Genomic DNA, 15,776 nt, shown 5'->3' with positions numbered 1-15,776 from the left:
GTCAGCAGGGAAAATGGCTGAAAGAGTCAGTGATGCAAGGAGCTATAATCTGTTCCCAAGCTACCCTGTTGTTTGTTTTGAAAAGAGAGAAATGGAGAGGGAGGGGGAAAAAAGGAAAAGAGACCAAAGAAACAAATGGACCCATCTCCTTCCTAAAGTGTTGCTTTTCCAGCTCATTTATCAAAAGCAGAAGAAGAATTCTTTTTGATTGGCTGATTACCAAAAGCATTCATCACTGGCCGGCGTATCCCCACCAATTTGACACTGCCATTTTGGATAATTTGTTAAGAATGACAAAGAGGTCATTGTTGCCTTGGCTTCTTTTTGACCTTTTTAATATTAGAAAATTAATTTTCTATCTGAAACAAATGTATTAGGTCCTGTCACAGCACCTAGATGAATTTTGCACCTTGAAATCCTCCCTAATGCCCTCCTTCTGTGACTTCTACAGCCCTACACTAAAGTCTCTCTGTCTTTCTTTCTTTGTTCAACAGTCAGATCTGCCACATGCGTGAATCTGAGGATGTGTGCGTGCGTGTGTATGTGTGTGTGTGCGTGTTTTGTTCGCATTTGTCTCTTTTTCTCTGCCTCCCTGTCTTCTCTCTCCACTCTCTGTGTGTGTTAAAATGTCCTTTGGTGTCAGCCAACCATTTCTGATCCATTTCTGAGATTTACGGCCAATTTTTCCCCATCATCCCTGCGTCGTTTCAATCCCTCCATCATCCCTCTCTTTATTCTCCCTCCGTTGGAAGCTGAATTGTCTGCTTTTCACAGGAAGATACAGATGAAGCTCTCACATTGGCAATTTCCATGCTTTTTTTTCAACTTGGTTAATTTTTTTTTTTTTTACATATTTCAAATTATTTTTTCAATACTTTCCTTTTCGCTGTCTTTTCACATCTCCCCTTTTTGCCTCTACCTATTAGCCTTCTTTTCTTCTCCTTATTCCTTTTTCTCCTGGCAGGCCCTACCAACAGATGTGGCAGCTTATGTGGCACTAACAGGCCCGAAGCAGAGGGCTGCCTGTGCCCGTTCAGCCTGATTACAAGTCACCTCTGTGTTCATAAACAGACAAATACCGCCATCAATTTGAGAGCACAGTGCAGACTGGGGGGAAGGTGGGTAGGGGAGGGGGGAGGAAATCAGAGAGACGGAGACAGACGGAGCCAGAGTTTTGTGTCATTTACTCTCGTCCATGAAGCAGGTCATGCCATCTGCCATGTTCTGTCAGTGCTACATCATTAGAGGGTCACTGACCATGTGGCCCCGTGACCTGAATTGGCTTCTCCAACTAATGAAATGTTCGATGGAGTTTTACAGTCCATGAGTGATATGATTTTTTCTTTCCATCCTTTTCATAGGAAAAGTTTTCGCTCAGTGAGATGCTGATGTTCCACAAATTCACACCTAGGTGGCTCCAGAGGAGAAACAGAGACAGGAATAGATTAGTATTATACCTTGGTCAAGGGCACCAAGTCGGTCGCTGACTTGTAACTCCCTAACCCTGGTACTGTAGATCATGGTCAAGTTTGTTGCGCTGGTGAGTAATGGGCTTTAGTAAGAGTGATACTTGGGCTGTGATTGAAAAGTTTTTTATTTTACTCTCTCTTAAACCAGAGACACAAATCTGAATTGTAAGAAATTAAATGCAAACATCGCCTTGTCCACCATCCACAAACTAGCTTAACAAGGCGTGGTAGCTCCTCAGTGTGTGAGAGCAAGCCATGAAAGCTGTTCGAGTGTATAGTCTAGCATTAATCCTAGCCCTTATTTATTATTCAAGATTACATTTGCCAGACACACTGGTTAGTCTTCATCCTAAAAGCTCTTGCTCTTGTAATGTTAAAATGATAAAATACGAACAATGTAGCATACATCTAAGTATCTAAAATCAGAAGAGCACTATGTAAATATGGAATAATATCCTGGTCTAACATTTTTACGAGCCTGTCCTCCCAAGAATAACAGCAGCTACCACTGTTTCAGCAAGTGCCTCTAAATGATATGTTTAAGTTCATGTACGTGACAGCCCTGTGGTGGCTGTAGTTGTGGAAAGGAGGAAGTCAGGTGAAGAGCGTCAAACTCTTTTTAGGGACAAGTTCAAGGTGGTTAGAATCTATGACATTTGGACTTCAATACAAGAGACTGTTTTTGTTGTTTTTAGCAGTGACCATTTCCAAGCCTTAACCAAATGTTTCTTTTTAACCATGGTGGCAAAGCTCTCTTAACGGAGGGAAGAGAGTTTCACACGGTTTCCCACCTAACTTTTGTGCCTAAAGAAAGGCAGGTCTAGATCTGGGCAATTACACTGGGAAGTATGTTAGCCCAGGTGCTTGCAAAAACCACAACTGTGCCTAAACTCAAACAAATCAAATGGACTTAATTTCACTTAGTTTGTTGTTTTAGCAGGACTTACAAGTGATGTTGTCCTGGCGATGGACGAAGGAGCTTTAAAGGGATACTTCACCCAAAATCGATAATTCAGCAAATTGTCTACTCACCGTCATGCCAAGGAAGGGTTCAGAGAACTTTTGGAGTCATCAAAACGCTTTTGGAGTTCCAGGGGGGGTCCAGCTGGCAACAGATTTTCATATAATGGCGGCGGATAGTGCTCAGTCACTTTTGAATCGTCCAAAACACACACTATGAAACATCCAAATACTTCCACTGCTCGTCCGTACTGACCCAAGTGTCCTGAAACCACGACATGAAAAACTTGTTCGGAAAAAATTAATTTGATCTCTGTTTTTAGCCTTGTTGTAGTAGTAGCTCCCAGTGGCTCTGCTGATGTTTGTGCGCATGAGCGAGATTTGCTGCGAGATGTTCGTTCGTTGTTGTAAACCATTGGATGTATGATGTAAACACGGAAGAACATCTCACAGCAAATCTCTCACTTTCTCTCAATTTTCTACTCACCGTCATAGTAGAAGATTGGTGAATTATCGATTTTGGGTGAAGTATCCCTTTAACTGTGTGTGTTTTTTCTTTATTTCAATGTCCTCTATATCATCAGCTAGTAGCAATGCTGACTTCAAGATCATGCAGTCATTAGGTGCTTGTGTAAGACCGTTATATGGTTCTTTTAAAATGTCAGTGTTACAGTTTAAAAACAGAGAGGTTAAGACCGGTTACAACAGGTTTGTCTTCAACAAATTCATGCTGGCAACATTACCTTAATTACTTAGTTAGCTTCAGATGGTTAAATTAGCTAATGAGTCATTTTCACTTGACAAAACTGTCACCAGCTAGAATTGAGAAGCCTGGCTGTTTTCTACCTTGCTCCGAAATCAAGGACCCATAGGAAATGTTTCATCTGTAACTTTCCTTTTTGCCACGCAAGGACAAAAAAAAAAAAGCTTAACAGATGTAGCAGCAGTAACTAAGGGTTAAAGACATGGAAGGCCAATCCCAGACCTTCGTTCCCAATATCTAGGATATTGCCACCCATTTTAAGCTCAGATGGATTTTTCGCACAGAGAAATGCATGTCACTGCTCCCACTGGTATTATGGGCAACATTTTAATGTTGAATAATATGCATTATTCAGGTTGGAAGTTCAACTTTTTTTCTCCTGAACAAGCAGCAGTTTCCCTTTCCTCAAAAGGTATACTCCTGCTGATGCCAAGAGCTTTATTCAGGAGCTTGTAATCCTGCTTCAATCAGCTTCTTTTCCTTTCCGTGTAAAGATAAGCCCGGCATTTACGGCCCTCACCGCACCCCCGCACCCTGCTCTAATTAATATGCAGGAGATAAGTACTTGTCTGACAAAATTCATTCATTTGACCTTCTAGGTTTTACACTAAACTGTTTGCGGCCGCTGCAAGTTCACCACAAGTTGAGAGTTCCCTGGAGTTTCTGCAGCGAGATGGGGCTTTTGTTTCTCTGTGAGGGGTTTAATTTGGACAGCTTGCTCTCCCTCTCTGTTTCTCTCTCTCACTCTCTCAAATTGTCTTCTGACTTTCATTCGGCAGTCTCTGTTTCTTAATTGCCCCTAATTGCTTAATTACAATTTCAAATGAACAATTCTGGAGGTCAGAGCGGGTTGTTAATTGAAGCATCAATCACAGTGGTGGGGCCTTCAGAACCATCTCAGTCTGATTGACAGGGCATTAACTGAGTATTGTACTGAGCCTGGACATGACATTGTGGGGGCTCCATGGCTGTTTTACTGTTACTGCTACTGCTACTGCTGCCGCTGCCGTCCTTCACATGATGCTGTGAAGGAGAAACCCTCAGTGTTTCCAGTCAGGACAAGGATAAACTGATGTGGGTCTGTGTTGGACTGGTGGATTTGTTTGTTGTCCACATGATACAGTGTGTGGGCTCTTTTCATGTTTAGACAAGGCATCCTAGCCCCAATTAAAAGTAGAGTAAGCAGTGCTGGAGAAGGACCGTTTGTATATTCACTTCCTTCAGTGGTTCCTCAGAAGCTCTGAAAGTCAGATTTGTGGACACAACATTGCATAAGCACTGACTGCATACAGTATAAGTAGATAGGAGGCGAACCTTAGAAAACGTCATCTAACAAACAATGTGCACACAAACACAGCACCATAAACACAGCAGAGTACAAACTAGAGAGAGTTAGTTATTTCAGTGACAGATGAGAGCACCACAGGTTTGCAGCTAAGCTAACTAGGAGGGTAACAGTACCTGTCATAGCATTTCAAAATATGCATCCAACCAAACAAATCCACTGTCCATGCAGACTTTTGTTTTTAGGTCCTTGTGGTTGTAAAAACCAAGCCATTTTGCATCCAGGATAAATAACATAATACAGGGCAAACAACGAGACAGAAAACTGCAGCTGTAGTCGCTGACTTGAGGGGTGGGCCTGTTGCAGACGACAAGTCCAGGTTTCAATTTAAAAACCTGTGCAGTCTCCACCGCTGGAAAGCCCCTGAATGTCTTTTTCAATTTTTGTTACTCCAACCCTCTCCTCTTTAGCTGTTTCTCAGCCTTCTCTAATCTCCAAATCAATCCTGTTCAAAACTCCAAACGGTCTGGCAGTGACAGAAAGGTAGACTGCTCCTTCTCCTTCTCCTAGTAATCCTTAAATTGGCACTGTCTGTTAGCATGGACCAGATTTACTGCCTCTTGCTTCTCCTGCCCCCTCTCACCCACCTCTACTCTTCTCTGTTTCTTACTTTTATTCTGTGCACAAGCTCAAATACCCCCCGTTGGTGCAAGCATCTTTGTTTATTTCCTTTTTACTGGGACAGAGCAGACAGCTTGCCAACCGCGAGGGGATATTAACTGAATTAGACTTTTTAAAAAGTGTATTAGATTATATGGAGGACTCCATCAAGATCATTTAGGATAATGTTTCTTGTGTTTCAACCTTCGAGGCCACAGTTTGGGAGAGGTCTTATTCTGGTTTCTCCATGATATCACCACACAGCAAGGGAAATGTTTCTCCAAGTGATTATCATTACAGTCCAGATAAATTGTAAAAAAATAAAATAAAATAAAAACAAATTTTATATATATATATATATATATATATAGAGAGAGAGAGATAAAAATTACATCATAATTTCCCATAGACCAAGGTAATGTTTTCAAATGTTTTGTTTACATTTGTGAAGGTGGAACAGGTGGAATTTGGGTGTTTTGCTTAAAATAAATTAATAAAAAAACACAATACATTATTTATTTATTGATTTTTTTTGTTGGTTGGTTAATTGTAAAGTTCATGCTATGTGTTTGTTTTTAGTATTACATATCCCAGTAATAATATGACAGTGACAAACTATACTTTTGTTTTTTATTATTGTTATGTCGATTGTTTTTATAATTGTTGTGCACCAGTTCAGCCTCTGAAAAGGGTTAGGGTTAACCCTCTAATCTCAAGGGACAACCAGAGGGGTGAACTGCGAAGCCAGTTTAGTTGGTTAGCGAGGTATGTTGAGTCTAAAGCCAGGCTCTCCGTAAAATAGAGGTTAATAAATACTCAGATGCATTGGTAGAAATTGTAGCCACATTTGACAGGCGTTTTTTGAGCTGAACTTTTTATTGGTTTTCATAATTGCTTCGGGTATTGACCCATCCAAGACTTTAATGTACAAAACATCAAATAATTATTCAGCTCTATTTCTGTTTGGTGTGGAAGAACTCAATTGGCCTGCACAGAGCTCTGACTCTGACCCCATCAGACATCGCCCAAGATCAGTGTCTGGCCTCACAGACTCTCTTCTGGTTCAAAGCCAGAAAATCCCTGCAGCAAGCTTCCAAAATCTTGTGTAAAGCTCTCCCAGAGTGCTGTTTTAGCAGCATTTTAATGCCAGTGGTTTTGAAATGAGATGTTCAACAATCACAAACGAGTGTAGGCTACGTTTTTTTTTCACACTTTGTGTAGTGTGTGTATCCATCTCCTTCTGCAGTAACCAGAGTTAATACGCTAGATCTGAGTTAAAGAGATCCACGGCATCATTCACATCATTCACTGGGATTCCTTGTGAGCATGTAACAGCCAGTAAAGCTCTACTCCGTCTGCCACTTTTGATCACCTGTTTGTCCGCCCTCCTCCGATTCAGCCACCTCTATCCCCTCCCCCTTTTATCCTTCTGCCTCCACCTCCTCCATAGGGGGGAGACCCAGGTGATTATTAGACTGGTTTCCTTTCGTCTAGAACCTGGCTGGTTGGTTCCAGCTCTGACTGATGCAGCTGGATTTATCTCTCTCACAGCTCCCTCTCTTTCTACACTCCCCCATCTCTTTCACTCCCCCTCCCCACACCCCCTATTGCCTCTCCCACACACACACACACACACACACACACACACACACTGGCTACCTCACATCACCACCACAGCTCAGTTGGCTGCATTTAGCTTTTTTTCCCCCCTCTTGCTCTTTTTTTCTGTTTTGTTTTTCTATTGTTTCTCCCTCCCTCCTCCCTCCTCCCTCCTCCCTCCTCCATCCTCCCTCCCACTGTCCCCGTCTCCCCCACCCTCTCCTGCTGCTGTTCCTCTCCTCTGGGGCTCCATCCATCAGGTTGTCGGGGGCTGCTAGCGGCCGACTCCCAGCCACCATATTTCACCGCCAGCCAGCCAAGCAGCTGACAGCACAGCCACCGCCAGGAAATTGCTTTGGCTGTGAGCGGAATTTCAAACACAGGCACACTGCGTCGCCTGGGCCGCCCAAGCACCGCTTCCCTCTCTCTCTCTCTTTCTCTTTCTCTCTCTCCTGTCAATCTCTCTACACCTCTCTACGCACATCTCTATGTCTCTCTCTATCTGCCTATTTGTTTCTCTCTTTTTCTCTCTTTGTGTTTGTCTTTATGTACTTATTCCATCCCCCCATCTCTATGCTTTTCTGTTTGCTCTTTCATGCCCCTCTGTCTCTTCAGCCACACACACACACACACACACATTTGTGTTGTCGCTCTCTTTGTCTTTTGTCAGTCTTTGTCAAGTTTTACTGCTTCCCCCCTCTCCACTTTTTCCCTCAGTATCTCTCCCTCTCCTTTTCTATCCTTCATTCTTCCCTCCCTCTCCTCTTCTTTACAACCCACGGGGGAAAAGGTGTGGTGCTGAATGTGGAATGAGTGGAAAGAGAGGGAGGGCAGGAGGAAAAGAGATAAAGAGGAGGAAAGAGAAGAGGGGAAGGGGTGAAACCTGGAGAATAAGAATGGAGTGATAAGAGAGGAGGCAAAGTGGAGGGGCAATGGCTGGTACTGAGTTAAGGGTCAGAGGGTGTGCGTGTGTGTGTTTGTGTGTGCTTGTTTGTGTTGTCAGAGCCAGGTTAATATTGTTGAAATGAAGATGTTTTTGCCAAGCAAGGTCGGTTTTGCATTTAGGTGTTGGAGTTGGAGTTAGGGGCAGAGTAATTCAAGATTTTTGATTGGACTATACATTGTGTGCAGTCCTGGAAGTTGACCAAAGTCTATGTTGATGTGGGAAATTAAATCTCAAATTGTATAAAGCTACAATGGGTGGTATCATGTAATATAAAGAAAAGTTATGTAACAACCCGACAATTAATCATGTTTGAAATAACTGTTATTACTAGAATATTACTGGAAGTTCCTGATTTTGTAATGTGTTTCAGACCATCAGTTGTGTTTGTCATAGAAGTGCAGTAAAGAGCCCTTTTGGACAACTGTACAAATGTGAAAGGAGACAGTGCTTCATCTTTACTTTAAGGCATGGAGGTCAGTCAATCCAGAAAATGTATAGAATCTATATTGTATAGAATCTATAGGGCTTTTAGCTTTTCACCTTCACCCTATCAGTGGACAGTCCCATCAGTTAAAAATCAATTAATAAATCAATAAATAAAACTCACCGCCAGTTGTTTTGTTAAAACTATATTTGTCCATAAATGATCTTTGTGAGCAGTGAATTGGTGCTTCACTCAAAACTGCATCTCATTATAACAACAACCCCTTATATAGTGAGTTAGTATAGTATTTGCACTTGTTGACTGGGGCACCATCCCCTGAAGAGGAAATAATTTCGATAAATAAATTCTGATCAGAACGACTTCTTGATTCAATGGTTCAGAACGACTTCTTGATTCAATGGTTCTTCAGTCTCTACTTCTAAAGAACTCAACAGTACATTGGTTGTGTCTTTGGTGGAGTATTCCATTAGATTTCATGTTTTGGGCAGCGGGCCCTCTAGATTTTGTTGTAACCAGAGACAGTAGGCTATGTCCACTACATGGGTGTGTCCTCCAGGAGGACGGTCTGATTGAAGTCATGTGTGGGTGGCTGGCTCCTTCCAGGTATGACTGCGTTCTTCTGTTCACACTGTCTGGAGGGTCTGTAGTCATCCCATGGGCAGAGTTCTTTACCTAGCACACTTTCCCTTGAGTAACGAAAGGCCTTCCCTTTACTCCCAGTGGAGAATCTGTTACGTGCATTGTTGCTTGGTGTCAGAAAAATATCCCATCTTCTTCACTAATCTGCTGTTTTTTCCCTCTCTCTCTTTCTCTATCCCTCTATTCTGTCACTCTCCTCGGTTTTCCTTCATCAGAGGGTGAGTTTGGAGTTCTACATTGATGTCCATGCCCACTCCACCATGCTGAATGGCTTCATGTACGGCAATGTGTTTGAGGATGAGGAGCGTGTCCAGAGACAGGCTGTCTTCCCCAGGCTGCTGTGCCAAAATGCACCCGACTTCTCTTTCGTGAGTTGCACAAACAGACGCACGCATACACAGCACACAGGCAGGCTAAAGAGCAGAGTGCCACCAGCTTCAGTCCCGAAGAATGAGATAGCCCAATCCCAGCAAATGCTGGTGAGATGGTGTTCAGCCGGGCACCTAATTGCCAACTGCTTCACATCTAGTTCCACACATGTGGAGACATCTCCCATGTATAAAATATGTGTAAATAGGGCTGTAATATGTGCAATCGCATGGGTTTGATGTAAGGTGTTGATTGAAATCAACACCTACTTAGTTAATTTTAGGTTAGCACCAAGACTACATTGTACTCCATGTACTAATGAGCGACACATTACAAACCCAGCAGACAAATACTGTGAGTGAAAATGTGAGCACATGAACACAAGGACACAAGAGGTGTTAAATTATTTGTCAGGATAGTTTGTGCAGAGGAAAGGGGCATGTTCCAGCTGTGCACAAAGAGTCTCACCTTGACCATGAAAGAAAGGAGAGAAGATAATGAGGGGAGTGTAGAAGACAAGTATCTTTATCTTTATAAACATTTTGGGAAAATTGAGAAAAGTGACTACAGAATAATTAGTAAAATTTAGCTAGTATATGTTATATAAATATTTTAAAAGGTATGATCCATGTGGAAAATACAGCAAGAAGTGGGTTCATGAAAAATGTTAGTGTGCAAAAACAGCAGCAGTGATGGCAGACGCTCTCTTACCACCGTAATTAGTCAGTATATAACACACATTTTACCAGTTGCAAACAAGGCATAGGTCACGTTGAAGCACAGGACTGTGCAAAATAGGCCAGTATATTCTGTCTGAGCAATGCAGGTGCACCTCTTAGTTAGCTAAAACTAGGTATATTTGTGTAGACTGAGGGCGGCAAGGGGTGGGGGGGTACACCAGGGAGGAAATTAAAGTATTGGAAATTAATGGAGGAAAGAAGCACTGAACAGAGGAGCATGTGGGAGGAAACATCCATTCACTGACTGTGATGCACCTCCACTCAGCCATGCATGCATAACCTACTGTATTAACACCTTTTCGCACAGGCACATTATTCACCAAACTGTTCCAAACCCTCTGAGCCCTGTGTCACTTCCACTGACCTTCTTCTGCTCACTCATGGTGACATTTCATAGCGGAGCCACTTACAGACACCATAAAGAGTAACCTTTATTTCCCATTGACACTCAGTGGCCAGTGGGCCATCCTGGACATAGGAGGAAGCCAGATAGGTGGACATTCACACTCACACACACACACACACGTATGGAAATGTCACTGATTGTCAGTGTCCATACAGTATCTAGTGTTACGAAGGACAAGGAAATCGCTATTTCAGGAGAATCTCTCTCTCTCCATGTGTATTGCCTATGTGACAGCTGGCCCAGGGGTCATCTCCCTTACTGTGCTTTGTCCCTCTGCCCATTCAGCACTACCTAAAGCCCAGTGCAGCTGCAGCAGCAGCACAACACAATCATGGCAAACTCCCACTGGTGGCTGCCAAGTCTGCATTTCAGCAAGGCAACTCTCAATGCAGCAGAGTGGAGTGACAGTGAATGGAAACTTTTTCCACACTCTTCCCAAGACAGCATTGTATTTGCGTAGTATAGCTGACACACTCAAACCCAAAATAGCCTGGATTTTTTTCCCCCATAGCCATTTACAGCCGAGCTTGGTAATGACATTGTGCAAAGTGAATTTGTTAAAATAAGCGACCCATCATAATTTTTTCCTGAATTATCCAGAAGTCTACTACTGGGAACAAATCACTGGACATTCATGCATTTTCACTGGTGAGACCTGTCAGGTGATAGGCTGCTGACTGTAGCTGCTTTGTCTCAGAAAGCAAACACACTCTGCCTGTCATTGCAACACAGCCAGTCAGCCACACACACACAAGTCAAATCAAACTGTGAGTTAAATATTTATCACACAAATGGTTTCTGTGCAGATGTTGATGGATATATTATTGATAATTTAATATCAGGTTTGCTTTAATTAAGCCTGTCAAAAGCCATTTGACTTATTGCATGTTGGGTCTCATATGAGTAACTCAATACACACCAGTATGTGCCGCATATGCCATTAATAATGGAAACAATAATAATAAACTTAAGGCACAATCAATATTAGGACCTATACAAGCAGACTCTGCCACATGACACTGATCCGGTATCCTGTCAGATTTTACCTTTTACCATTGTAGCTTCACCAACTGAAATGTTCCAACATACAGTCCTTCCAGAAATCCTTCAACCGTCAATAATTGATTTTCTTTTGGCCACTTGGCGGCAGCGGAAACAAGCAGTGAACACAACATGCTCATTATCACCTTTTAATGTACTGTAAGCTGATGATGATTAATGCAGGCCCAATATTCAGCTCCTTTCAGCTCTGTCTTTGTCTATCAACTCCTGACTGTCTGCTGTCTGGAGTTGGGTTTATCAGGCCTTTCAGTGAAGACAATGCTGATGAGAGTGGAACCAAAGTTGTAAAGCCATGGGCCTGAAAACAAACCAAATCCGTGAGCTGTAAGACATTAAAATACTATTTACATTTGGAGGGAACTGGGTTTGGTGATAACTTTCTGTAGGTTCATCACAAATGGAACCTTTTCACATTTACATGTAGAATATCCCTTTGATTCATTGTTGTTACTTACATTTCGATTATAGCTACACCACAGCAGTAAACGATTTACTGTATATGACCATTATTGAACAAAACTGTCTTCTTATGGTTACTCTTAAACTGTGGATTCATAGATGACATCTCCCCAGCTCTTATTTTGAAAAGGCTTGCCTCCATTCAGCATATGAACACTCAGTGAACACAATCATTTCTTTGTGGTTTTATAGGAGTTTGCAGAATCAGACCATTTTCCACCACAATTTACAGCTGTGCAGTGTGGACCTTTTTCAAGTATAGTGATGTGTAAACTAGGACACCAAAACACAAAAGCAATATGCCTTTTTTCCCCTCTCTTTTCCTGTAAGTGTTTTTGTTTGAGAAATAATCTGCCATTCAAGTTTCAGTGACCTCAGGAAACATTTTGTTTTGTAAAGGTCCAGCTGGGAAAGTTTGGACAGCTACATACTTTGAAAAGTAAACTATAGTAGGCTATAGTGTAATAAGGATGTATAGACATTATTAAAGTTATATGACATAGTTGAGGCTAATGTTTACCTCCATAGGGATATGCTCAAGGTGTCATTGTCTTGCTGAAGATGCTTCAACTCAGTGGATGTTTTGCTGACACAAAGATCTGAGGCCAAATCTTGACTGAACTTTCGTCTCTCCACTGGTTTCACCCCAGTGTCTCACATGTAAGTTATTTTTCTTTGTATTCCCCTAGTCCAACACATCTTTTAACCGGGATGTGGTGAAGGCTGGTACAGGTAGACGGTTCCTCGGTGGTCTCCTTGACGACACATCCTACTGCTACACTCTGGAGGTGTCCTTCTACAGCTACATGACAGCTGGCAGCAACGCGCCTGTTCCCTACACTGAGGAGACATGTATCCTTCAATATACAGTACATGGTCTTATTGTGTGTGTGTGTGTGTGTGTGTGTGTGTGTGTGTGTGTGTGTGTGTGAGTCTGTTGTGTCTTTCTTAATTTCTTCTCACACACACACCTTGCCTGGCAAAAACAACCTCACTTCAACAATATCAAACTGGCTCTGACAACACACACACTCACACACAAAATCAACTCTTAACCTCTGAAATGTCCTCATTGAATTATGAAAATACTTGTTTTGGTCCTCACTACGGAGCATTTACAAGTACACTTACACACTTAAACACTCACACAATCTCCCGCTGAAATCAAGCCAATTGATCTTATAATCATTGGAGTCATTATTTTAATATTTGGTTGTGAGTGTGTGTGCACGTGTACGAGTGTGTGCACATGTGTTCTATGTCAGGTCATGTGTACTCACCAGAAAAGCATGTTGCTCTTTTGTTGCCTCTTGTTGCGACAGATGTGCAGTGACAGAATAGGGATGTGATAGCTGCGTCTATTGATTTCATTTACAAAGGAGAGAGGAGAAAGCGGCTTGTGTTGGCATATGTGGTGATGTGTGTGTGTGTGTGTGTGTGTGCAGTTGAGGCTTTGATTATAATAAACAATAGAACAATGGCACAAACATGATTCCTGTCAACTGCGATCATGCACGCACACACACAAAAACACACACACACACACACACACACACACATACATAGACATTCGTCACAGGAACCAAAGGTCACAGGTGCCTTAATGGAGCCAGATGGGAGGAAGTTTTCCTTCAGCTGACCTTCTCAGGGCTGAAGAGCTCCTGAGAGCCGGCCGATGGCGGTTTGATCTTACCGATAGAGTCAGTGAGAGGAGCGAAAAAGGAAGATTTAAAGAGAGCGATAAGGACCCTACATATGAAAAGTATGTGCTCCCCTACACATCTTCTGCAGGTGGAGGGGAGGGTGGATATAGACGCAGCCCTAGTGCCCTCTAGTGCCAAGAGCTGGCACAGTCTTACTTACCGTAGATCTGGTTATTTCATTTACCCACATATAGTGACATTCAAGTCACTATATGTATGTGTGTGCGTTCTCTGTACCTTCTTATCACTTCCCTGAGAGACTATTCAGGTCTCCAAATTTCAAGTTTGATGCCCAGATGGAAATACAGACATGTACACACACATAGGGGCAACCACTGCTGTCACAAACAAGCAGTCCGCCTCACATTGGGGAGACAGGTATCTGACTGTTATGCTAAACAAACAGGACATAGCAAATTCCACCTGGTGTTTTCCTCTGAGTAGGTGGCACCAGGCTCAAGGCAAGATAAGCAATATGGAGTCTCCGGGAGTGTACAGAGGGGGCATTTCTTCTGAAGGTCAAAGATTGGGGAGGGAACATGGCTCTGCTGGGATGGTGTGAGGACTTTTTTTTTCCAGGAAAGTGTATGAATGTGTGCGTGTGTGTTTCCTCATGAGAAGGGGAGGGGTACAAGGAGGAGGGGCTCCGCAGGATGGGCATGCAGCATGGGGACTTGGTGTAGAGTGGAGATTGGGGTCAGGCAGGTTGAAGGAACCAACCATGTCGCTTTTTACGCCCCAGCAGTCAGCTCGATGGAGCGTGCAAATCATCAACAGAGACCTTTAGCATCACGACGCCCCCTCCCTCCACCTTTCTCACCTGACGTGCACGCATGCACACGCACAGGCCCGCACGCACTGTCTTCTAAACTAATACATGACAAATAAATAATAACCTGGGCTTCTAACTCCCACCACCTCCCAAACATGTTGCCCTTGCCCTTTCATCTTTTCCTGACTCTCCTTCTCCACTGCTGTGACTTGTAGCTACCAAAATTGAAACCTTAACCTTTCTCACAGCTGAGACTTTTGTCACAGTTTGAAAGTGCTCTGGAAAAAGGTGTAAGGCAGCGAGTGTATGTGTGTGTGTGTGCGCCTGTATTTGTTTTCAGATCTCTTCTCTCCTTTCCTTTTCATCTCGTGTCCTCCTCTCTTTGCTGTCCTTTCCTCTCATCTCATCACCCAGAACATAACAGCTCATTATATCATCTAGTCAAGCTGAGAATCCTCTTCTCTGAAACAGCAGGGACAACCTCTATCGTGTGTCTGTCTTCCCTTTGTCCTCTAATCATTTAACAGCTCTGTGTGTGTGTGTGTGTGTGTGTGTGTGTGTGTGTGTGTCAGGTGAGAAAGGTGAAGGGAGGGGGCTTTGAGATGCAAAAGGACCCTGTTCATGATTTGCTGATTGGAGATCATTTCCATATGTACCCACTCCCTCGTGTATCTATACACTGTACATATATTGCTTTTTTGTGCTTACTCAGTGTAGATAAAATGAGCTGAAGATGAATTCCAGTCTCATTGCCATCTCACCATCCACTACAGTAATTAAACATTTTGGCCTGCAAATGTTTTTGCAGGTTTTTCTATTTTTATAGTCTGACTGTGTTTTGTGATGGACCTTCGGTGCACACTGTGAAGTATAAACAGGAAAGTGGAATGGATCAAGGTTGAGAGAATCTGGGATGTTGTTCAAAACTCAGCTTGACACTTTCCATTGTGTGTATGTGTGTGTGTACAGTACTGTATGTGTGTTTATGTAAGGTTCGAGAGCTTACTTACCCAGGTTTGTGTGCTTTTTGTGTTGTGGAGAGACAGTATTCCCTGTGACTTTGAAGAATTATTCAGAAACTTTAAAAGCCATAACGTTCTCCCTGAAATATCTTTGCTCTTTTTCCTGCGCCAAATAGAGCCGTTGCTTTTTTCCCGTCACATTACAGATTTGCAGTTCTTCAACATTTTTAAACTTCCATCTCTGAGATAAAGACAAGTGCAATTTTCTTTCTTGTTTGATTCTTGTAAATTTCCCCTTCAGTGGGGAGAGCCATGCAGAGGTCTACTCATTGGTAAGAAAGTTGGATTATCCTTCAGGAGTGTGTGATGTCAGCGGCTGTTCTTTAAGGTGTATGTGTGCACACTCACACACACATAATTAGACCCTTCTCATTCTCTTCATGTGTGTATGATGTCTGTCTGCTAAAGTAGCAACACCCAGGTATGCACCCCGTCATATCAGTGGGGCTCCACGAATACCATGGCTGCCAGTGGAAC

At 42.8% G+C, this 15,776-nt stretch overlaps 1 protein-coding gene across 1 annotated transcript in view; it reads left to right on the top strand.

Moving 5' to 3' along the window:
* Positions 1-15,776, top strand: part of agbl4 (AGBL carboxypeptidase 4) — a 267,261-nt gene that overhangs the window by 245,765 nt on the left and 5,720 nt on the right. Inside the window, exons 10-11 of the mRNA XM_085774255.1 lie at positions 8,982-9,134; positions 12,492-12,654. Coding sequence (XP_085630381.1) covers positions 8,982-9,134; positions 12,492-12,654 — 316 coding nt within the window. The remainder of the gene's footprint in view (positions 1-8,981; positions 9,135-12,491; positions 12,655-15,776) is intronic.

This window comes from Trachurus japonicus, chromosome 4 (genome assembly GCF_045865225.1).
Source record: "Trachurus japonicus isolate A0001 chromosome 4, Traja_1.0".
Taxonomy (NCBI): Eukaryota; Metazoa; Chordata; class Actinopteri; order Carangiformes; family Carangidae; genus Trachurus; species Trachurus japonicus.
Note: the sequence above shows the minus strand (reverse complement) of the source record. Positions and strands in the feature narration are given on the sequence as shown.